At 49.4% G+C, this 22712-nt stretch overlaps 7 protein-coding genes across 7 annotated transcripts; 3 read left to right on the forward strand and 4 right to left on the reverse strand.

Moving 5' to 3' along the window:
- Positions 1 to 381: 381 nt before the first annotated feature.
- TRUGW13939_09348 (uncharacterized protein) lies at positions 382 to 2042 on the reverse strand (the record flags this gene model as incomplete). The annotated part of the gene is made up of 3 exons (XM_035492470.1): positions 382 to 1374; positions 1427 to 1930; positions 1983 to 2042. 3 exons carry the CDS (start codon positions 2040 to 2042, stop codon positions 382 to 384), a joined length of 1557 nt encoding a protein of 518 aa, XP_035348363.1.
- Positions 2043 to 2532: 490 nt separating this feature from the next.
- Positions 2533 to 3542, forward strand: TRUGW13939_09349 (uncharacterized protein; the record flags this gene model as incomplete). The annotated part of the gene is made up of 3 exons (XM_035492471.1): positions 2533 to 2680; positions 2734 to 3296; positions 3357 to 3542. The coding sequence occupies 3 exons, from the start codon at positions 2533 to 2535 to the stop codon at positions 3540 to 3542; spliced, it is 897 nt and encodes a 298-aa protein (XP_035348364.1).
- A 565-nt stretch (positions 3543 to 4107) lies between these two features.
- TRUGW13939_09350 (uncharacterized protein) lies at positions 4108 to 5108 on the reverse strand (the record flags this gene model as incomplete). The annotated part of the gene is made up of 4 exons (XM_035492472.1): positions 4108 to 4385; positions 4457 to 4564; positions 4628 to 4819; positions 4898 to 5108. The coding sequence occupies 4 exons, from the start codon at positions 5106 to 5108 to the stop codon at positions 4108 to 4110; spliced, it is 789 nt and encodes a 262-aa protein (XP_035348365.1).
- A 196-nt stretch (positions 5109 to 5304) lies between these two features.
- Positions 5305 to 5667, forward strand: TRUGW13939_09351 (uncharacterized protein; the record flags this gene model as incomplete). Its single annotated transcript, XM_035492473.1, has 2 exons — positions 5305 to 5590; positions 5642 to 5667. 2 exons carry the CDS (start codon positions 5305 to 5307, stop codon positions 5665 to 5667), a joined length of 312 nt encoding a protein of 103 aa, XP_035348366.1.
- A 1571-nt stretch (positions 5668 to 7238) lies between these two features.
- TRUGW13939_09352 (uncharacterized protein) lies at positions 7239 to 8414 on the reverse strand (the record flags this gene model as incomplete). Its single annotated transcript, XM_035492474.1, has 1 exon — positions 7239 to 8414. The coding sequence occupies one exon, from the start codon at positions 8412 to 8414 to the stop codon at positions 7239 to 7241; it is 1176 nt and encodes a 391-aa protein (XP_035348367.1).
- A 4889-nt stretch (positions 8415 to 13303) lies between these two features.
- On the forward strand, positions 13304 to 15547 carry TRUGW13939_09353 (uncharacterized protein; the record flags this gene model as incomplete). Its single annotated transcript, XM_035492475.1, has 1 exon — positions 13304 to 15547. The coding sequence occupies one exon, from the start codon at positions 13304 to 13306 to the stop codon at positions 15545 to 15547; it is 2244 nt and encodes a 747-aa protein (XP_035348368.1).
- Positions 15548 to 17791: 2244 nt separating this feature from the next.
- Positions 17792 to 22571, reverse strand: TRUGW13939_09354 (uncharacterized protein; the record flags this gene model as incomplete). Its single annotated transcript, XM_035492476.1, has 2 exons — positions 17792 to 17818; positions 17880 to 22571. The coding sequence occupies 2 exons, from the start codon at positions 22569 to 22571 to the stop codon at positions 17792 to 17794; spliced, it is 4719 nt and encodes a 1572-aa protein (XP_035348369.1).
- Between the last annotated feature and the right edge of the window lie 141 nt (positions 22572 to 22712).

A 22712-nucleotide genomic window follows, 5' to 3' on the forward strand; every position in this document is an offset into this window, starting at 1 on the left:
CCGCACTCCGTACTGTGTTCAGTAGTATAGAAGACACTAGAACCCTTGCTGCGTAGACCGGTTGTGCCATTGTGGACTTGGACCCTTCGATCTCGGGCCGTCTTCCATCACGGGCATCCCGAAGGGGCTTCCATGTGGCATGTTGGTTCTGAATGGCTGCCTGATTCAAATAATGACTGCCAAGAGTCCGCCAACCTGGCAAACAAGTCCGTGGATAATAATTAGTCAGGTGCATAGTGTCCACCACTCGGTTGTGTAAGGCAGGCACAAAGCAATTAGTAAGAACCCTTATCCTAGCATACTTTTTATGCATTTTATTGGATTGGGGACCATTTCCGATTCGCCTGCGCTTGTTGGGCTGTCAGGTGTCAATATCAACGGTCAAGATGGCCGGTCTCCAGGCCAATTTTTGTATAATCTATCAGGTGAGGGCTCGTCTGAGTCTCTATCCAGGCTTGTCACCCGCATTACACCACTGAAATCCAAGGGACACACCCAAGAGGCAGACCCGCCTGCTTTCTTTGCTTCTCGCATCTTTTTCAGCCCGGGGATCGATTCGGATGCGAACCGGATGCCTATATACGACCCAATCACTCCCAGCATCATAACAACCCAGTCATGCAGCTCGTCAGATACGCCACAGGCGCTTCCGGCGATCATGAGAGGGAGGACCAGAACGAAGACTCCGTTGATGGGCGGCGTATCGGCCTCTTTGCCGACCTCCTGGCGCACTAGGTTGGTCTGACTGGGGACCGAAAAGCAAATGTCGGCTGCCAGTCGAGAGGTTGTGGCCAGCGCAGTTTGTTGTTGCATGATTTGGACATCAGTGGGAGTCGCCAGCTTCAGTATGTGTAGATAGAGGATCTCATTCACAAGGATACGACTCCAGCGGTAGTGGTTGAGAATTCGATGGGCCCATAGGTTTGAGTACACATGGTATTTGCCTTGATACAGCCCAGAAATATGTTTAGACACCTTGGTAACAAAGGACCATTCGTCGCCATCAAGATTGGCTTCCCAGTCCTCCAGCTCCTTGTCGAGAAGTAGGGCTGCGTGGAAGATTTCCTCTGCATCCGTGTGGCCATGTCTCCAATAATCAGACACGCGAACGAAGCGGACGAGAATGTCGATGAGAGACGAGGCCGAGTCTAGGAGAGGCGTGGCACGCTTGGCAGGAGTCCAGGCGAGGAGCTCCCCTGGGATTTTTCCGCCGGAACTAAAGTATTTCATGATGACAAAAAGGTAAGACTGCAATTCCGGCATATCTTTCGGTCGCTCCGGCATTGAAGGCTTGTGCTTTTGACGGATAAAAGCGAGAGCGCCTTCGACATGAACCTTCCAGTAATAGAGTGATCCGGGGCGGTTGTTGACAAACTGCACTTGTCAGATGGGGACGACTGAGAAAATAAAGGAGGAGCACACCTACCTCATAGATACTCAGTGCCATGAGGAGTTTCAGAGTGCTATCTAGACTGGCGTTGACCGGGTCTTGTAGGGTCTGTCGAATGAAGTTAATCGAGGCGACATACTTTTGCAAGGCCGCAGTGTGACAGGCCTTGTCATCGGTAGTATTCGCCAATGCAGCCAGACCCACAGCCATGAGAGATTCACGGGATGGCTGGCTGTCCATCAACTCCCTGATATAGGGATGGACCGTCGACGTCTGGCCATTACTCTTGATCCAGTGAGAGCAGTTGGTGAAGCGATCGAGAAAAAAGCGGAGACCGCGATCATCCACAGAGGAGGATGGCCACGTAGTCAGGACAAGCCGGTCTTGTTTCTGACTGCGGGACCTGTCTTTGGTCGCGGCGGAGCGCTGCTGGGTCTTTGCATTCTCGTCGCGGAACAAGAGCGATACCAGATCGCGATAGCCAGAGCATTTTATGCCCGCGCGCTTGCATTGCGAGCAGTCGGGCAGGCGAAGGTCGCACTAGAGGAGGCAGTGAGCAATATATTAGACATTGACTCTCTTGTAAACTCACTTTGATTCGCCGCTGGCGGCAGCCGAGACAGTTCTTGCTGGGACGGCAGCAATAGACCATGTTCTCGTTTGGGTATATACCTCGCTGGTATGGTACAGTAGTGTAGTTTCAGCGAGCAAGGAGCTTCATAATTCAAGGATGAGGAAGAGGAACAACGAGATGGGGGCAAGAGCTGAGATAACGCGACCGCGCTAAGCCATTTGCGGTATGCAGTTCGCTTCAACTTTATTTATGGCAAGGCTCAGATCAGCTTATACGATATTAGTATATAGTAATAATAATATATAAGCTGACGTCCCCGTTCAAAGGGCTATGCAAAATCCAGATGGAGTATGACATAATCGTATACTCCGTACTTTGTATATTCCGTATACCCCGTATACTCCGTATTAACAAATTGAGGCTTAGCGCCAAGGCCAGCGATGCCGTATTAGGAAGTTTCGCTCTTATTACCACAAATGGAAGTATGGGGCTTTGCTGTTTGATTTAAGGAGTCGAATTTCTCTATTTTGTCTTCGTGTTCATTATCTTTTCTATTCATCTAGAAAAAATGAAGGTATCCTTCTATGACTATGACCCCTCACTGGCCGCCGCTGCCATCTTTGCAGCGCTGTATGGCGTGTGCTTCATCTGGACTACGTATCTATGGCTAAAGCACCGGGCCTGGGTGTGCCTGATCATGGTGGTGGCTTCAGCGAGTACATTATCTCAAACTGACTGTATAATAAGACACAACTGATTTGGTATTTAGTGGAATCCGTCGGATATATCGCCCGCTGCATCTCAACCCAAAACCAGCAAAACCAATCCATCTACGTACTACAGTTCTCACTCACCGTGCTCGCACCACTGCTAGTGGCTGCCTTTTGCTACATCCTCTTCGGACGTCTCACCTACCTAGTCATCCCGCGCGAATCCCGTACTTGGAAAGTAATCTGGGTTCCTCCTCGCTTCGTGACGCCGATTTTTGTGTTTTTCGATATTCTGGCCCTGTTCTTGCAGTTGATTGGTGCTGTCATGCTCACATCGACGGATGCCACAGATGCAAATGCGCAGGACAAGATCAACCGTGGCAAGGACATTGCTTTGATCGGGACGATTGTGCAGCTGGCGGCGTTTGGCCTGTTTACGTTTGTGGCGGTGCGGTTTAATTTCACGTCGAAGCGGTTTGAGAAATCGGTGTATCAGGAGTATAACAACGACAGTAGATATAATACTGCTGATGAGCATACGCTGCAGATGGAGCGCGAGACGGGGGACACAAACTGGCGGGCGCTGCTGCGTGTTGTTAATATTGCTACTATCTTGGTTCTGGTATGCCCTCGTGCTTCTAAATTGCTACGAACAACGCCCGCTGATTTTATTTTTTGAAAGGTTCGAACTATCTACCGCCTGGTCGAATTCACCGAAGGCAACAAGGGCTACGTCAATGAGCACGAATGGTGCATCTACATCTTTGATGCACTGGTGATTCTCCCATGCTTTGCGCTGTTTGTGTTGTTTCATCCGGCCAAGTATCTGCCCTATCTTGGGTTCCGGCTACCCAAGCATGCGCGGTGATTTTGTTTGTTTTTTTTTGTCATTTACTACTTTGATGTTCTTGGTAACGGTTTGCTTTTTTGGTGTTTAGTGCCACAGCAGTATACTAGATTCTGAATAGACGATACAATTTACAATAGCTACAGCGCTTCCATAGTACATCGCGTCGAGTGCAGTAAAAACTAGACTAACTGTTTTCGACAAGATGAAACGCGTCATCATAACAAAGGCTACGCGAATACAAGTCATTGCAGTGCATAACGTATTGCTTCTAGCTAAAGGCAGGCGCCAGACTACAGGCAGACGGACGTCTATTGTCATGAAGTGGTCTTGATAATATACATTCCGATGGACTGACCGTGCGGTCGGCGCCCAATGACCATTGCTATTTAAAAGCTGCTAAAGAAAAAAGCGAACAACCCAGTTATCCCATAAAACAGAACCCGTCATTTCTCGCCAGTAGTCATGATAAAATAATAAGAAAAAAAGCCCGATATCGCCAACCCAATTAACCACAAGTCACCGCGAAAGAATTAAACCCGATGATGACCCATGATGTTGTCAAGTTTCAAGAACAGAGAAAGATCTAAGAGCGCTCGCCACGGAGACGGCGGGCAAGCTGGATGTCCTTGGACTGGATGGTGACACGCTTGGCGTGGATGGCGCACAAGTTGGTGTCCTCAAAGAGGGAGACGAGGTAGGCCTCGACGGACTCCTGGAGAGCGCCGATGGCAGAAGACTGGAAGCGGAGGTCCGACTTGAAGTCCTGGGCGATCTCACGAACCAGACGCTGGAAGGGGAGCTTGCGGATGAGCAGCTCGGTGGACTTCTGGTAGCGACGGATTTCACGGAGAGCGACGGTACCTGTGATGTTATTAGTGACGTGATCGGGCGCGATCGGGCGCGAAAAGACGCGTCGATGGATAAAAACTTACCAGGCTTGTAGCGGTGAGGCTTCTTGACACCTCCGGTAGAGGGGGCGGCCTTGCGGGCAGCCTTGGAAGCAAGCTGCTTACGGGGGGCCTTGCCACCAGTGGACTTACCTGTTAAGTGAAGGTCAGTAAAGTGACTCGAAGTGAAGTCAAAGTGAAGATAGGTAAACTCACGGGCAGTCTGCTTTGTGCGAGCCATTGTAGATGATGGTAATCCGATGGGAAAGTGATGTAGTCGATAAAGATCACCGAGGGTTGTCGTTGAGTGGATGGATGAAAGAGGGAGGAAGACGGGAAGGAGACGCGGGTGGGGGAGAGTATTTGTAGTGGGCGGGCGGGTGATCCAGTGACCTGTGATCCAGTGACCTGCGAACAAGATCAGACTTGCGCCAGCGCCAAGACTTTGTCGTTGCCGCTAAGCGAGACTTGCCGCCGGCCAATCACGCTGCAGGATCAATGGCCCTGGATGCCGCAGCGCAAATGCCAGTGATCCCAACCTCCACTGCGCCTGCCACTGCCAGCGCCTGGCTGGCAGCATTGCGCATTTGCCCTTGATCCCAGCGCGCGTTCTCTGCAGGTTGCGCGCTGCCTTGCAGACTGCGCGCAGGCCAGGATCACACTGAGGCAGCCGGATCAGCCAGATCACGGCCCGCATCCTGATTGGCGGATGCGGCCACTAGCGCGTGATCCGACGCGGGCAGCCGGTAGCGCGCACCCGATAGAAATAGGCCGGCCTCTTCCCCTCTTTACTCCTTTCCTTCCTCCATCACATCTCTCCAAGTCTCGTCTTCAGGTTTTATCCACCAACTTTAATTCTTTAAATACCAACACTCTATCTTCAATCTATCAAGATGACTGGCCGTGGCAAGGGTGGAAAGGGTCTTGGAAAGGGTGGCGCCAAGCGTCATCGCAAGATCTTGCGCGACAACATCCAGGGTATCACCAAGCCCGCTATCCGCCGTCTCGCTCGCCGTGGTGGTGTCAAGCGTATCTCCGCCATGATCTACGAGGAGACCCGCGGTGTCCTCAAGACCTTCCTCGAGGGTGTCATCCGTGATGCCGTCACATACACTGAGCACGCCAAGCGAAAGACCGTCACATCTCTCGATGTTGTCTACGCTCTTAAGCGTCAAGGCCGTACGTTCTTCTCTTGTCTTCTCTCTTTCACATCTAACATTCCTTTTTCAGGCACCCTTTACGGTTTCGGTGGTTAAGCGTTTTCTCTTCTTTTTTTCTCTTGGCCTTCCTGTGCGCGCTCGACGCGTGTGGTCGCCGAGTTGCTTTTTCGGGTTGGTTTCGGTATGACAGGGTCGTCGGGTGTTTATGTCTTTATGGGTCTGGGATTGTTTCTGCATTTTACTATTACTGTTATACAGCTATACCTCGTCTACACTGGTCGGCTTGTGGCCCAAGGGCTCACTTTGTATCATAGCGGCCGCTTAGCAGGTGGGCTTGTCGCGCTCGAAGGACGCGTCGATGAATGAAATGATATCACCTGAACTTTTCTTGTGCTTAAACTGTTCTCTGTGTAGTCTGTTCTGACGCGTATGTGTTTGTTTTGGTCCGCGTTGTGCGCGCGTGGGCTTGGCATGGTGTCTTGCTCGTTCACGTCTTGATTGGCGCAAGCGACTGTTCATGTTATTTTTCTTGCGCGTCTTGTCCGAGTGTAGTCCGAATACGTAGTGTTGGTATCAATGCATTTGCATGTGTAGTGTTTGGTTTGTATGCTCTCGACTGGTGCATTGCGCAGTGCCGACGCGTGTGGTAGCGCCTTGCTGGCTATACCCTACGTTTTGACATACTATTAAATTCATCGCATACTATATTCTATCTATTTCAGTGGTTTGCGATCCTTGTTCGTAATTATCTGTTCATGAACCAGCATTGGATTCAAATTTTTCGTGTGAATGTGATTTGTCAATAGATATGATTTGGTAGTTGTTCTTATACGGTATACATATATACTCTATACGATATATATATATCCACGATGATGGCAGAATGCAACGCGCCAATCTTGTGATCCTCGCAACACCAACCATATCGAGACACTGAAAATTATTCCAATCGGCCGAAGAAAACTAGAATATCATGCCAAATTGATACCTTTAACACAAAAATCAAATGGTCGCCCAGAAAAGTATATTTTCCTTCTTCCTCGAGAGTTGCCAACAAAGGCGGTGAGACACGGAGGCGCCGAAGTATACACGATTTCACCGGGGTTGAGTCAGAAATCGAAATATGTTGTGCCAAAAGCCATTAAATTTTACAATAAAATCTTTTTATGAGAATCTTTAAAAGTGAAAAATTTGCATGCGTCGTCTCATGGATTAAAAATATCGGGATCATGAGTAATCAGCAATTATAACGACGGCACCACGAATATCAAGCAGAAACTCTAGGCCATAAATAGAATAGCCTGCGTCCCCGTGACCTCGGCGGCTCCGTCAGGCAGCAAGGCACCGACAAAATCCGTGCGACAACGAATGCACCATTCAGCGCACTCTGCTGTGGTCTTGTGGGCTTTAGTGACTGTTTCCTATCATTTTTAGGGTATTATTTCCGATGACTTTGATTTTACGTGGAAAATGTATACGAGTGTTGAGTGGGTTAGTCGCTCGTGATTTGCTACAGCGGATATATATTTAACTATATGCTACTCTTCATAGCCATTTTCTCGTTCATGACATTTAATACCATGACTAAAAAGCCAGTAATGTCAAACCGACGTATAGAACCAATTCCATCCACACATGCACAAAGGTCCGGCTCAATTCGTCCACAATCATACACCAAACACCTCCAAATCCTTGAGAAGACTCTCTACAAACTCCGGCGCTCGATCTACAAACTGGCCCCGCGGTATCAGCGTCACAATAATTCGCATCATATTCGAAACACCGTGCATTTTCTCTTGAATCTCACTCGTAAAATCGGCATCACCGAGAAACGCGACACCTTCCTCATTGCAAAGCTCAGCGAAGCGATCGCGCAACCGGTATTTTTCTTTATATGCCTCATCGCCTGGCTGTGTGTTACCCAGAAAAGCGCGCACGGGATCCCAAATTTGAAAGGGTACTGCGGATGCAAATTCCCAGTCTAGAATGCCGGTGATCTGGCCGGTGGATTGGTTGTATAGTATGTTTGCAAAATGCAAATCTCTATGCGCGAGACGGATTTGTGTTTTGTCTAGCTGCGCGGCGAAATCGGGTAGTACTTTGCAAAAGGCACGAAGACGCGGGATGTGTTCTAGCATAAATGTGAGATCTTTTTGGACACTGGCGACGTGGATGTACTTTTCCATCAGGGCAATAATAAAATCCGTGTACGATGTGAATGGACCGCCAGCATTGAGAGTTTCAAGGCTATCTTCAGTGTCGAAATACCGCTTGACGTCTGGTGTAAACCAGAAATGCTCGTCTAGATATGGACCGGGTATAATACTACCAGTATCGGATTGTACCAACCCGCCAATGTGAGTAAAAGGATGCCGGTGAATGTCGGCAAGAAACTTTATTAATTGTTTGCAAATATCGTCTAGCTGCTCTTGCGTCAGGGAGTCGTAGACATCCGACAATGTCACCCCAGGGCATCGGCTCAGGATAATAAACTCGCGGCTGAGCGGGTTGTTGGTTGTTGCATCGTACCGAATTACAGACGGCACAGGGACGCTTGTGTTTTGCGATATCCAGGCGAGCGTGGCTGCTTCGTTGCGTGTCTTGATGTTGGGAATGTGGTCGCCAGAGACGCGAAGTACAAGATCGACGGATGGCAGCGAGGGGTCTTTGACACACCCTGGCAGGTCCTTGGCGTCGTAGGTGAGGATATAGATGGCGTGGAATGCAGCGCACACTTTTAGTGGGGTGATGGCTGTGGGCTGTCCGAGGGAGAGGGTGTCCAGAAGAGTTTGGATGTCTTTGGCCTCCAAGGATTCGGGGAGATATTCCTCGGCGCCGCCCATGTTTTTGACGCTTTAGAATAGCCCTGCGATAAACTGCTAGTAATAATGAGGAATGGGATATTCGTCTGTGACGAGCTCATAAAGATCGAGTATATCGTAGAAATCTTATATATTTGTGTGCGTAAACCTTTTATCTATCTTGAAGATCCACATGTGTTGGTTCTGTTGCGCCCCCATTGGGTAGATAACCAAGTGCGATTGCGATCGCCGAATCAGATAGCCGGACCGTAAAGACTCATAATCACTCATTGTTAATTATTTATGCATTATTTTGTAATAAAAATGAGTGGTAACTCGTTTGGCAATAATAATCTTGCACACCGTTTCCACATATAGATTTGACTGGAATTTAGTTAGCAAAGGTATACCTACTGTATAATAACATCCTTTATAGATTATCTAGGTATTCGTTAGGGTTGATTTTTATTTATATTCCAACTGGATTGCTCGAATGAGATCAAAGGAGAGGCAGAGTTAGTTGCCTATTGTAGTTGGTGCACCAATACAATTGTTATCGTATATGACCAGGGTGGGCCTCGTAAGTTGGAAATAGTAGCGACCGAGGTCGCTCAAGTTGAATAACATACACCGTACGGTTGTCGAAGCAACTGTTGATTGATTCAGTATACACAGAGAAAACCAGGAATCCGTGACAAAACAGTCAGCCGTCGAAAACTCAAAAGGGACATTTTAATCTACTAGGTCTGGTCCACTCGCCGTCAACCTTGAGTTTATTTCTACAATCTCCACTGAAAAACAACGATCCAATGTATTAAATATGAGCGGGTACCACCTTGTTGCTCCATATACTAACACTTAAAAGTGGAAGACAAGCAGTCAACACTCACCGGGAAAATCGCATCCCAAGAGCTCACCGATTTAGACACGTCAAAACAGCCATGATTCAAAGCTAGGTAATCCCAACTGATGACCAAAAGACAACTATGAGCAAATATTAACCCGAAGAGGCAAACCAGGCCGAGCCGCCTAGAACCGTATTATTCAAGCTGAGATAATGTATTAGCGTCACTATTTCCTAAGCGCAGTTTGCCACTGTGACACACAAGTGGTCTGGTGTGCCAACCACTTTGTACCAACCATATAGTTCAGCCTGGCAAGGCGGCACTACTGACTAGATGGACAGGGTATATTGTATTCTTGGAATACAGAGACCATGTCCTTGGATGCGGTCTGAGACATTAGTGCAACCAATAAAGATAAGAGACAGTCTCAGCGGGATAATTATTATTAAATTTATTAACGTATCGCATTATAGCCAAGAGCGATATCCAAGAATTGTTCACCGGGAACACGCGACGAGTCCAAGACAACTCTATAGGATGGCAGCTATTGCCGAACTAGGCAATTAAATTCTTGGTAGTCGTGGACGGTGGACACTAAACCCAAATCTTTCTCTTTCTCTTTCTTCTTTTTTTTCTCTTTCCGATTCTTTCCCTTTTTCTTTCCGATTCTTTCCTTCGTATTAATTTACCCATTTTATTTTTCCTTCCCATCCTCATTTGTCACCAGAACTATACAAGCGAATCTCGGCGGGACTATAGTAATAATGCGTTCGACGGAAGTACTATTAATAACTTTAGTCTCGCCCGGTCCAAATTGCCGACCGGCGCCCGGCAAATGCCAGTGGTGCCGACTTCCCGGCCCAAGCCACAATGCGGGAAGTCCGCTTCGTTTATCGATAACATTCTATTTTAGCGTGGGTTTTTTTTTCACCCTCTTCGTACGGAATTTAAGCGAGGGCTATAGCGCTCTTGGAGGTGTATTGCGCTTATTTTAGAGGAATCGTTGCAGTTGAAAAAAAAAAAAAAGGGACACGAAGTACTACCGTAACCCTCAACAACCTGTCAACGCTGTTAGTGTCAGTTTCAGCTGGCATTGTCCCTGGGTCACCCTCTATCTTATCGTACACTAGTATAAACCCCACCAGCCAATAATAATTTCCCGATTACTCTTTACAGAGTCCATAATTTTGATAATGATTACTATGAAGATGAAATTTTTTCCTGTCAGCTAACCTTAACGGCATCAAAGTTTTAGCGCCCTTCGTATGGAGTACGGAGTACGTACCCCCGTAAATCTACCACGGTCGGAATATGTGGAAACGTTGGGCATGTATTATTGGAGGGTTAATTTTTTTATAATTTTCTTAGCATCCCATCAACCCTTTTTTTTTTTTTGGATGGCCGCGTGTCCGGTTCGTCCAAACTAACAGGCTGAGCGAGTCTTGGGTAACAGTGTCTGTCTCTGTGAACAATGTCCAAGCACAAACTACGTTTGTATTCGTTCCGATAATCGGTGGAATGCATAGGAAAAAAAATAAAAAATCAAACATCCACGCGGAATTTTCCGATAAACGCTCTTATTTTTTTTCTCTTCCCCTGCATGGGTTGCATGCGCATGGACGCAGGTGTTGTGTCACCCTACACTAGTAGTAGGGCTTTTAGTCTTCTAGAAGCATGGAGGAAGAAAATTTCTTTCCACTAGCGTTAAAAAATTTAGTTAAAATTAGCGTAGATCGGGCTGAGCCCCCTCGTTAGCCTTGGTTAGTGCGGACTAGCGGGTTACCGAAATAACCGCGTATCGTATGGAATTATATATTTTTATTTTTTACAAACAAACCGGATGAATTCAGGATAAACATTCTTTCTTGTAGCGTGTTTAGGCTATGTTATGCTTGTTGGTTTTCATGCAGGTGGAAAGAGTTTTTTTCCGAGTCTATACTATGTCGGTCGGTCGGTCGGCTCGCGGCACGAGTCAACGGATAGAACTGAATAGTTACTACGATCAGCTAAAGAGTGGTTCACATGAGACACTGGCATACGATTGATGGGATGTTGTCAAAGACATGAGCTGATATCGGGTAAATACTCCAAACATGGGCAAGTCCCAAGGGTGAGGACACGCCAGTTAAATAGACTCCTAAGAGTGGCGAGCCGTTCGCTAGCCATGACTGGCAGACCTGGGGAAATAATGGCTGGCAGCTTGAAATGGGACTACGTACTGGTAGTACGTTAGCAGTACGTACGCCGGAGAATGTATGTAGCGATCGCACGGATCAAGCCTGACAAACCACCGACCCACACGCCGAACGGCTAGCCGGCGACCGGCTGGCCGAGACGGGCCTGAATCGGGCTCACCACCACTTGACTTGGCTAGTAGCCTAGTCACGTACGCCGAATATTAATGTAGTAAGTAGGTGCCTAAGGGGTGCATATTGCATAATGAAATGCAGGCATAATCACATGCCAGCCTGTTAGAAGAATAGACTAAACCGGGGGTGGCTCAGGCTCCCGCCATGTGGCCCGCACAGCCTCATGTCAAGCTGTCCTTTTCTCTCTCTCTTTCTTTCTATTTGATCACAACGCCGGTAAGACTTCCAGATGGAGGTGAAAAATGTAGCAGCAATCATTCTAATACATACTGTACCAAAGTATGTCCTAGCGATTGGCGAGCAGTGCCGAGGTCTCCTGCCGGGGGGCTTCCGTCCGAGCATTCTCCGGCCCACCCCCGGACTTACGGAGGCATAGTACTACCGGATTTAGATGGAATTCCATGTTTCCTGTTCTGCTCATCCATGTGACTCATCGGCGCTTCTACGTACTTACGTAGTACTAGCTGTGTAAATAATGTAAATACCAAGGCATGCTCTATAAGCGAGACATGGTCAGCTGATCTCGGCCAACGTCGGCAACACTCATCGTGACTCTTGCTTGGCATGGCGGCTTTGTCAATATCCGCTGGCTTGGGGGTCAGCTGACGCGTGCCAATGTTAGACTGCGGAAAGGTACACAAGACGGGAAAAAAAGTACGAAAAAAACAATCCAGTTGCCTGCCCACACGAGAAAAAAAAAACTGGGGAAGTGCAGAAGAATGTTCAGCAGGGACCTGGCAGCCGATCGATAGAGATCTGAGATCGACAAGGTTGTGGCTGTGCTCGGGGACGGGGAGTGATTGGTCCCGGGTGTTTGGAACCGCGAGGATCAGCGGGGGCACGAGCCACAGTTGGGGGCCATCGGGGGCGGCCGATGCTGAGAAAGCAGACGTGGCTAGTGAGTCAGCCACCATCGAACCTGCCGGAACCGTCCAGCGGGGACCGTCGTGGGGCGCGCTGATTGGCTAGTGTGCTGGTTCCCGAGCGCCAAGGCCGAGGCTGCCACGGCCAACCAGCGCCGGGCGTATCAGCAGCGTATTCAATACAATCAATACCAGACAGCGTACCGGCGTTACCGACGGCAGGTGGGGCACATCCCTGCCTGCCGTCTGTGTCGCATACTTGAAGACTGCTGCTACTATTTAGTATTTACACGTCATGATGGCTATAATAGCGATGCCCGGCGCTGTTTTTTTCCACCCTCACACTCTCACACTCTCACACATCGCTCACACTTTCACACCACACACCACACACAATTAATACACCTCCAGTCATCCTCATCTTGACTTTGGTTTCGACAGGCAACCATCAGTTAACTGGTACCTAATAATCAACCCTCTGCCTGCTCCGCGCCTACCCGCACCGATCAACTAGCGCTCGCTCTATACTCCAGGCATCGCTTCGACTGATTCTGTAATTAATCGATCGACTCACTTTTGACTCATCCTTGGGTCAGCCGGCCGACCGGATTTAATCTTGCCCATCATCCCGGCAACCAGGTTCGCCCGCCGGAAATCTTCCATCGTCTTCGGATCCGCAAGATATCCATTGATTGATTGGCATTGTGCACGGCCACAGTAAGTCAATCCTCGTCTGTTCCCAGCCAAAACTGCCGGCTAATTCCATGGTTCACCGCACTGCAGGAAAACCTTCCCGCCTATATAAGCCTCGCTCCCCCCGGGTGGCAACCGCCTTGACGTCTCCCGACCAAACTATGCTCATCCACCCGACTACCGTACGTAAGGATTTTATCACTCCTTGGTCCGACAACAACCACAACTACAACTACAACTACAACTACTCCTGCTCTGACGACTACCTCGACTTCCCCTCCCACGAGCTGCAACTACAAGACCAGCAGCTTCCGCCCAACTATCTGCAGCAGTACCAGAACACTCTCGACTCGCCTTTCCACTCGCCAGCGCGCGCGCATTTCTCGCCCTCGTCGCGTTCGACCTCGCCCACCTTTTCATCGCCTGTCTTCTCGACCTCGCGGTCGCCAGTCACCACGGTTTCGGGCGACTTTCCTGCTCCCACCGAAGGAGGCTTGTTTGAAGCACAGCCAATGAGCCTGGCTTCATCCTACAACCCATCCTTTCAGAGCTACACACCGGCACAGTACCCGGCACCGCCCTTCCACACAGACGCCTCCATGCTGGCACAGCAGGGAATTGTCACCAATCCACACGGCTGGGACAGCGACTCGGCCAACATCCAGCTCCTGAGCCCAGCACATGCACAGAACGGCCTCGCCCGGCGGACTGGCTTTCAAAACGCACACAAGCGTGCTGCATCGGGATCCTCCGGCAAGGCAGGTTCAAATTCGCCACAGTCCGCGGAAGTTTCCAACCACCGCAGCTCTTCGGCTGGTGGCGCAGAATCCTTCAAAAAGTCGCTGCCTACTCCTGTCCAGACACCCGTCCAGAACCTCCAGAACCTCCAGGGTTCTTTTTTGGCACCGGCCTTCCAGAACTACGACCCTTCGAGCCAGCACAGCGACAATGTGGCTGTTGAGCAGGCAATGAGACAGGCAGTCATGGAACAACATCAACGCAAGCAAGCTGCAGCAGAGGACGACGCCTCTTTCCACTACTCTCTGGCCCCGTCGGTGTCTAGCCTGAGTCACCAGAACTCTCCCGTGACCCCTCAAACTACATATGACGAGTTCGATGACGGATCGAAAGCGGCAGTCCATGGTGAGGACCGAATTCTTGACTTTGACCGCTGGATGGATGATTACTTACACTTCGATGCGCTTCCAGACTTTAACAGCCAAGGCGCAACGGCGATGCCCGTCGGGGTGCCAAAGCTAAACCGCACCATCTCTGATGTCTATCAGGACGAGCTCTACAACGCGGCTGTGATTCCCACATCCCAGATTCGCAATCCCGCCAACAACGCGAACCAGCAGATGCTCTCTGCGCCCTACCGCAATCTGTTTGCCGATCGCCTTAATGCTGCCAACCAGGGCCATCTCTCGGCGCGATCGCAGTCGCCAGTCAACGGCTCCATCAATAGAGACCGATCGCCTTTCCGCCAGGGATCGCCATTGGCACCCGACTTTCGCGGTGCGCGTCTCCAGGGCCCTGCGCTCGGCTCTACACTACAGCTACCTGCTACCAGCGGCATCAACATGGGCCAGGACAATGCCGCCGCCGAAGTTAAGACCATCTCGCCCAAGGATGCTGTTTTGGAGTACCACGAGGGACCAGACGAGTCGGCTACCGATGGCCTCCCATCCCTTTTCCCGACTAATGACTTTGCTATGAACGGCAGCAACCTGGTGTCTCGCCGATCCAGTGCTAGCACTTTCCAGCCTACTCTACCTTACTCACAGATGGAGCCGTTTCCGAATCAATACGTTAGTCAGGCGGGCGGTCTGCCACAGCAACTCAATTACTTGCAGCAAGCGCCGACTCACCGCAGCAACGAGGGCCTTATGCAGCAAACACCGGACTTCCCAGCGTCATTGACTACGATGGACTCTACGAAGAGCGAATCAACATCGATCGACATGAAGCGCCCTGGCAATACCTCGTCTGATTCGGGCACGTACACCTGCACGTACCATGGCTGTACACTACGGTTTGAGACGCCGTCCAAGCTCCAAAAGCACAAGCGCGAAGCCCATCGCCAGACCGTGACTGGTCAGCCTATGGTGACCGCGCGCGAGCACAGCAACACCTCGTTGGCCCTGCGCAACTCGCAGGCCGGCCCCCACCGGTGCGAGCGGATCAATCCTTCGACGGGCAAGCCATGCAACTCTATTTTCTCGCGGCCGTACGATCTGACTCGGCATGAGGACACGATTCACAACAACCGCAAGCAGAAAGTGCGATGCCATCTGTGCACCGACGAGAAGACCTTTTCGCGCAACGATGCGCTCACGCGACACATGCGCGTCGTGCACCCAGAGGTCGACTGGCCGGGGAAGCAGCGCCGCAAGAGCCGAGAGTAATCTCTTCTCTCTTTCTCTGTGTGTCTACGTTCTCCAAACGGAACAATCGTCCTGGATCACAATGACGGCGGGGCTTCTCGTCGACGTCATCGGCTATTCCCGATCGGGAACATCACCTCACTCGGATCGGCGGGCCGGCTTCCGCATGTGGGTTAGCGCGATCATCGACACTTCCCGGCGCAAGCCCTTGACGTCATCGGCCTCTGCTCCTTTCCTTCTTCAACGCATCACTCACGCCGCGATGACTTCAACTCGAATTGATTTCGTCACCAGCGATGCCCCCCCCCTTGCTCGTCTCCACTGTTTCATTTTATGATCAGCATTCCATTGTTACTAGATGGTTTTGCCATGACGGCTATTGATTTACATAATCTTTTGTACTTTTGATACAGCGTTTTTTTGGTTTTTATTTTTGTTTCTGAGCGGAGCACATTATTAATTATTTATGATCCTGTCATGTTACGATTGTTATGTTTATGCTTATGTTTATGCTTATGGCTATGGTTATCATGCTTGCCATGTTATGAAAGATTTTATACTGTCCGACGATTTGCATATGGGAGGTGTGTTTTCCTTTTTCTTTTGAGGGTATATATTGATGAGAGACCTATCGTTGTACTATATTATTGTATCATAGCTGATAGAGACTGTACACTGACAAAAGTTTTGAATATACATTCCAAATTACTACTCAATGGTCTTTCCTGCTCTTAAATTGAATATTCCAAAACAGATGACAGTTTGAGTTGGTGGCTTGGCCGATCCCAATCCTAGTACCAACTACTACTTCGTACTTACAAAAGCCCGCCGCAGCAATTCAGGCAAGGATTGGGTTCCTTCAGTGTCAATGCCCTCGTGACCATTGATTTGCAATTGACTCGGTCGGTAGTATTCTCCTTGTTATTATTTGTGTGTCTTGTGAGGTTACTGGCCCCACAAAGCCACATGTTTCTGCTCATATCCATGTAGTATAGTATAGAATAGGGTTTTCACATGAATTCAAACCAATTGGCTTACCCAATTGCCATTTTTAGAAACACGCAGAATATTCAAGATCCCCTTAGAAACCCATCGAATTTTACATATTGTAAAATTTGCTGCCACATGACAAAGCATATGAACCGTGCAACGGGTGTGGACTACCTACCTCAAGTGTGCTCCTCCGTGGAGACGATCAAGTGGGGCCTGATCGGCGGCCGGGTTTGGTCCACTGTCCCACGATCTTCCCGTGTAATTTATTTATTTTTCTTACCAATTTATATCCGTATTTACTATGTTGTAGATTAATAATAATAATATGCAGAATTTTTTTTTTAAGCAAACTCGACTGGAGTTCAAAGAGGCAGTGTGCTTTGTAATCGTGGCTTGTTTTTTATAATGTTCGATATAGATTAGTAATTGTTTACTCATACATAATAAATATAGAATATTCTTCTGCCTAGGCTAAGAATGCTTTGTAAACAAAATGTGGCTCAAAAAAACGTGGCATGGCCAAAACACGCATGCGTTAACAACATTAGATGGCAAATTGTTTCCATTGTCCAGCTGAAGAAGTGCATTTCAGAGTCTCGAATTTACATGTGATGGCTAGTTTTATTCAAATATTTTAGGACATCGGCGAAGATAAGTGGTTACTTTCGCCGACAAAAAAAAGAAAGGAGAAAAAAAAGCTAAATTGACCCCTGACTCATTTGTCCTAGTTTATTACTAGTAGTATTCAAAAAAAAAAAAAATATCGGATTATACCCCTGAAATAATAAAATTGTCAGTTATAGCCGTTGTGATATTTGGCGTTGATTTGGGTTTTTATTTGTTGTGGCTGTGCAAACAGGATGGGCTGTGATTGGTTGAAGGGGTGTTTCTATTTATGACAGACTTTAAATTGCACTGTTTATGCAACATGACACCACACCTCATTTTGCAGGTTATACTACAGTTTGATGAAAATTTCTCTTTCTTTCAAATATCAGTAATGTAATAGAACTTGTATAGTAAATACAAAAACCCGAGTATCGGAATTAATGTTTTAATCGAAGCTACTGCAAGGTAAGGCTGCCTTTCAAGACAGCTGAATATGTGGCAGTGGCAAGCCTGATCTGGATATCAAGGTCGCCGACCATATGTCAGACTGTTGGACTAAGTAGGTGCCGTTCGTTAATGAAACGTATAAACTGTCTAATTCAAGTTAAAATCTAACTAACAAAAAGCCAATAGAACTTCTAACCAATCACTTCTACAGTTTTACTATTCCGCCGGGCCGAGAACAGCATTCTAAAACAAAGAACCACATTAGTTTCCACAGTATAATAACGAATCAGACAGAAAAACTTACACGGGCATCCTCATACACAGGTGAGATCCCAGTCCAGTACTGGAATTGGTAGAATCCCTGGCCAACCAGCGCCTCCAACCCAGCAATCGTCACCCAGCCCGCGTCAGAGGCGAGCTGCATCAACGGAGTCACCGAGGGCTTGTAAGCCATCTCGAGCAGCACTCGCTTTTTTGCCTCTTGGTTGGCTTGCTGGCCGCGCTCGAGTAGGGTGCAGAGTACTTCGCGCATGCCGCTTTCAATTGGCTTGTCCCCCGGAATCGTTCCAATCATGACGGTGGGGACAGTCTCGAGGTCTGCGGCGTCCGAGACGATGCGGATGTCAAACCCAGTGGGGAAAGTCGACGCCATGTTTTGGATTTTCTCTGGTGATCGTCCCAACAAGTACACCGGGGAGAAGCCCATGTTGTGCAGGGCGTAGATGGCCGCGCGTGCGGTGCCACCGCCTCCGACAACCAGAGCACTGGAATTACCGTCATCTCCGCTATATGCGCCGGCCTCGCGCAGGCAGTGCATCATCCCCTGCCAATCTGTGTTGCGGCCAACGAGACGCGTGGAGCCATCGGCGCCCTTGACAGGAACGATGGTGTTGACTGCACCAATGACTTCTGCCTCATTCAGCACTTCGTCAATCAGCGGGATGATGTCCAGCTTCAGAGGAATCGTGACAGAGGCGCCTCCGAAATCGGGCGACCGGATAAAATCCTTGACGTCTTGGGCCTTGTCCGTTTCGACCCGCGTGTACTCATGAGGCAATCCCGCGATTTGGAAAAGCGTGTTGTGCAGAGCAGGTGAGCGCGACGCAGCGATTGGTTTGCCGAAAAGCGCAAACTTCTTGGGCTGGATTTCACCCATGAGCGCAAGTCCCCGGCGAATCTCCGTGGCCGACAGTTGTCCAGGTGCTGCTTTGAAGGGGAGGTCGGGATGAGACACTGGGGTCATGAAGCGGTTGAGAATGCGGCTCAGCTGGCCCTTGTCACCCATGTTGATAGCAATGACAGGCACGTCGTGGGCCTTTTCTGCCCAGTCTTTAAACTCCTTCAATGCAGTATTGTCATTCAATCCGCTTGCAACGCCTACCAGTTTAATGATATCACCGAATTGTAGAGCCTTGTTGTAGAACTGGATCCACGATCCATTGGTCCAGTTAAGTTTGCCTTGCGGATCGTGATGAGACGCAATAATCTTCGTATGGCCCTTGATCTCTGTAACGTTGCGCACCAACTCTTCAGGGAAGGTGACTTCAACATCCACAAATTCGCAGCCGGTACGGATCGCAAGTTTGATCAACTCATATGCAGCCTCATGAGCATCATCGGGGAACCTTCCTCCCTGGCTCTTCGTGCGTATCGTAAATACAATAGGGAGGGATACCTGGGTGCGATAGAAGGAAATTTGTTCGGCAACGTACTCGGGCGTAGGTATTTCATTGCTTGACGCAGGATCCTCTAACAAATCAACACGCAATTCAACTGCGTCTGATCCAGAAGAAACACGGCGCAACAGATCACCAGTGGTGCGTAAATCAGGGAGCGTCAGCGACACAAAGAAAGAAAGATCTCTCTTCCTAATGGCAGCTAGAGGGTTGACCCTTCCAGTGACAAAATGAAGGAATCGGCTAAAGTCTTCCGAGGCCAGGGTCATTTCGCTCGATTTATTGTGCTGGCTGTAGTACTGTACATTACTGCACTCCTGGAACCAAGGCTTCCGGCGAAGCCAGACGCTCATCATGTCTTCAATATAAGCAGGCCGCGACTTGTCGATGTTGAGGAACTCCATGACCTTCTTGATATCCCGCATGACGAGGAGCACATGTCCCTTGACCTTGTGGTAGTCGATAAGAATCTTTCTTGCCTCTGCAGACTCGACGATTCCTCCACCGCAAGCAAAAACGTAACCAGTAGGGCGTTCAGTAAGAGCACGCTTGAACAAGGTCAACTCGGCCTCACGGAAGCCCTGCCAGCCACGTTCCTTGATGATTTCCGGAATTGTTTTGCCTTCGTTCTTTTCCAACTCGATATCAAGGTCCACAAAGGGGCGTTTAAGTGCCTTCGCAACCCAGCGACCGCTCGTAGTCTTTCCAGCCCCACGCATACCGATGATGACAATGGACGCAGAGGACCGATCAGCACGAGCCTGTTCGACGAGTCCAGTCTCCTCGAGTTCTTTCCCACTAAGCTGCACGCCGAATTTCTGTTTTAGTGCATCCCAGTACGTTGGCCATGTCTTGCCTACACATTCCTTCTCAAGAATGAGGGTGGGCTCTGGAGTCACAAGAGACAAAACACTGAAGCTGAATGCGACACGGTGGTCATCGTAGCAAAAGACACCGCCAGAAGGATGTCGGAGAGCCGACCGATCGATACCGTCAATCTCGAGACCATCTTCGTGCTCACGGCAGACCACGCCGAACTTGGCTAATTCCACTCTCATTGCCTCGATACGGTTGCACTCCTTGACACGCTGGTTGGCGATTCCATAGATGCGAGTGGTGTGGTTTGATCCTTCTCCTTGAGCAACTGCAGCAAGAACAGACGCACCCAAGAACGCATCTGTCATTGGCTCCATATCGACATTGGGGAGAGGACGCAGGACACCATCTGCTGGACCGGTAACGGTTGTAGAAGTGGCAGATTGTTCAACCGTGCAGCCCATAGGCCGCAAGACTTCGACTGCGAAGCGTGCGTCGCCCTGCAAACTTGCAGACCCAATATTGGGGACGGTGCACGTGGTACCGGTAATAGCAGCAATTGAAAGAGGGTAAGTAGCAGAGCTAGCATCACTCTCTACGACATACTCGGCAGGGTTGACATACGCTCCCTGTGGAATATGGTAGGTGTGCTCTTCAGTTGTAGATTTCTCAACATTGATGCCAAAGGAGCGCATCATGGCCGTTGTCATGTCAATGTATGGTTGGGAGATGGGTTTGCCTCCAACCAATTTCAAAGTCACTGGCTCCTTTGCATAAGGTGCACACATCAAGAGCGAAGACACATATTGAGACGAAACTTTGGCAGCAAGGTTGATGCTGCCGCCCTTGAATCCACCTGAAGCAGCGATCTTCAGAGGTAGACTGCCAGTCTTTTCGACGTATTCGATTCCAGCACCATTGACAGTGAGTGCGTCAACCAAATCACCAATGGGCCGCTGCTTCATACGGTTGTTGCCAGTAAGAATGTTGTGGTCCACAGACCCCTTGTTTGCGAGGGTTGCAACAGTGGTAAGGAATCTTGATGCGGTGCCGGCATTTCCCAAGTAAAGCTGGGTAGGGGTTGCTTGCAACTTGCCTCCATTGCCATTCACTACCAGCACTTCTCCCTCGTCTTCCCAGGCAAAAGTTGCAGCGCCCAGTCGTTCCAAGGCGTTGAGCATGACTTCAGTGTCGTCAGAGTGCAGCAAGTTTTTGACTCGAACTGTTCCGGATCCAAGAGCCGCCATGACGAGCGCTCTGTTGGAAATACTCTTGGAGCCCGGAGGAGCACACACGACGTTGAGTGACTTGGGAACACCTGGCACAACCTCAATGCTAGGGGCTAGGACCGCCCTGATGTCTTCGTTTGCGACGACACTGGCTTTGGGCTCATAAGTCTGTCCAATGGCCGAGAGAAGGACAATCTTTTTCTTGGGACCGTCGTTCTTCTTATCCAGAGCCATGTTTGCCATGATCTGGTCAAGAGAGCAGTACTTGCCAGCTGTGAGTTTCCTCACGCGCTGATCTTTCAACGACGTTGGCAACCCGTAGCTGGAGAGGCATTTTACCATCCGGGATACGGCAACGCCCTTCAAAATACCCAAGTATCTTGAAAGTTCTAATTCCTTGACCATACCAATAGCGACACATTCACCGTGAAGGACCTGAGGAGTCAAGATTGCTTCGATCGCGTGACCAATCGAGTGGCCCAGGTTAAGAAGATTTCGGAGGCCACCCTCACGTTCATCTGCGGTCACGACGTATGCCTTGTGTCGCGCAGACGCAACAATGTGCTGCTTCAAAACAGTTTTGACTTCATCGAATCGCCCGGCTCTGGGTTTGCTACGAGCAGCTGCCAGAATTCCCTCGGCATCATTCTCTAGAGAGGCGAATTCTTTCTCGTCCGAGATCGCTGCGGTTTTAATGACCTCTGCCATGCCGTTGATAAATTCTCTCTCGGGAAGAGTGTTCAGAAAATTGAGGTCGATGTAGATCCGGGTGGGCTGCCAGATTGCTCCGACCAAATTCTTTCCCAATGGTGTATCAATGGCAGTCTTGCCTCCAATGGACGAGTCAACCATTGCCAGCAGTGTTGTTGGGACCTGGACGAATTTGACACCCCGCATGTAGGTGGCAGCAACGAAACCCAGGAGATCGCCAATGACACCTCCGCCCAGAGCGATGATCACAGTATCCCGTCCACAAAGGTTTTGAAGCATCCAGTCCTCAATATCGGCCTTTCCTTGGCGGGACTTGGAGCTCTCGCCCGGAGGAATTTCTTTAACTAGGAGACGCGGGGTTGGGGATACGGCGTTGGCGGCGGCGCCAAAAGCTTTTGCGAAGGACTCATTGTAGATTGGCCCGAGATTGGTATCGGTGACAAGCAAATACGTGCTCGATGGTAGATTCAAAAGAAGATCCTGTACGATATAGTTGCCCCAGATCCCATAGTCCGCGATGATGCTCTCGCGGCCGAGGATCGGGATCTTAGTTGGCTCAGCCATTTGCGCTCAAGGCCCTCTGGCAAAAATAGCGGATTGCAAAGCCTTAATCGTCGATATAGTTCAGAGGTGACTTTTTAATTCATGACGCAGATAACCTATACCTCACGGTCAATTGATCATTCCAATTTTCACACGGAACAG

Source organism: Talaromyces rugulosus, chromosome V (assembly GCF_013368755.1).
Source record: "Talaromyces rugulosus chromosome V, complete sequence".
Taxonomy (NCBI): Eukaryota; Fungi; Ascomycota; class Eurotiomycetes; order Eurotiales; family Trichocomaceae; genus Talaromyces; species Talaromyces rugulosus.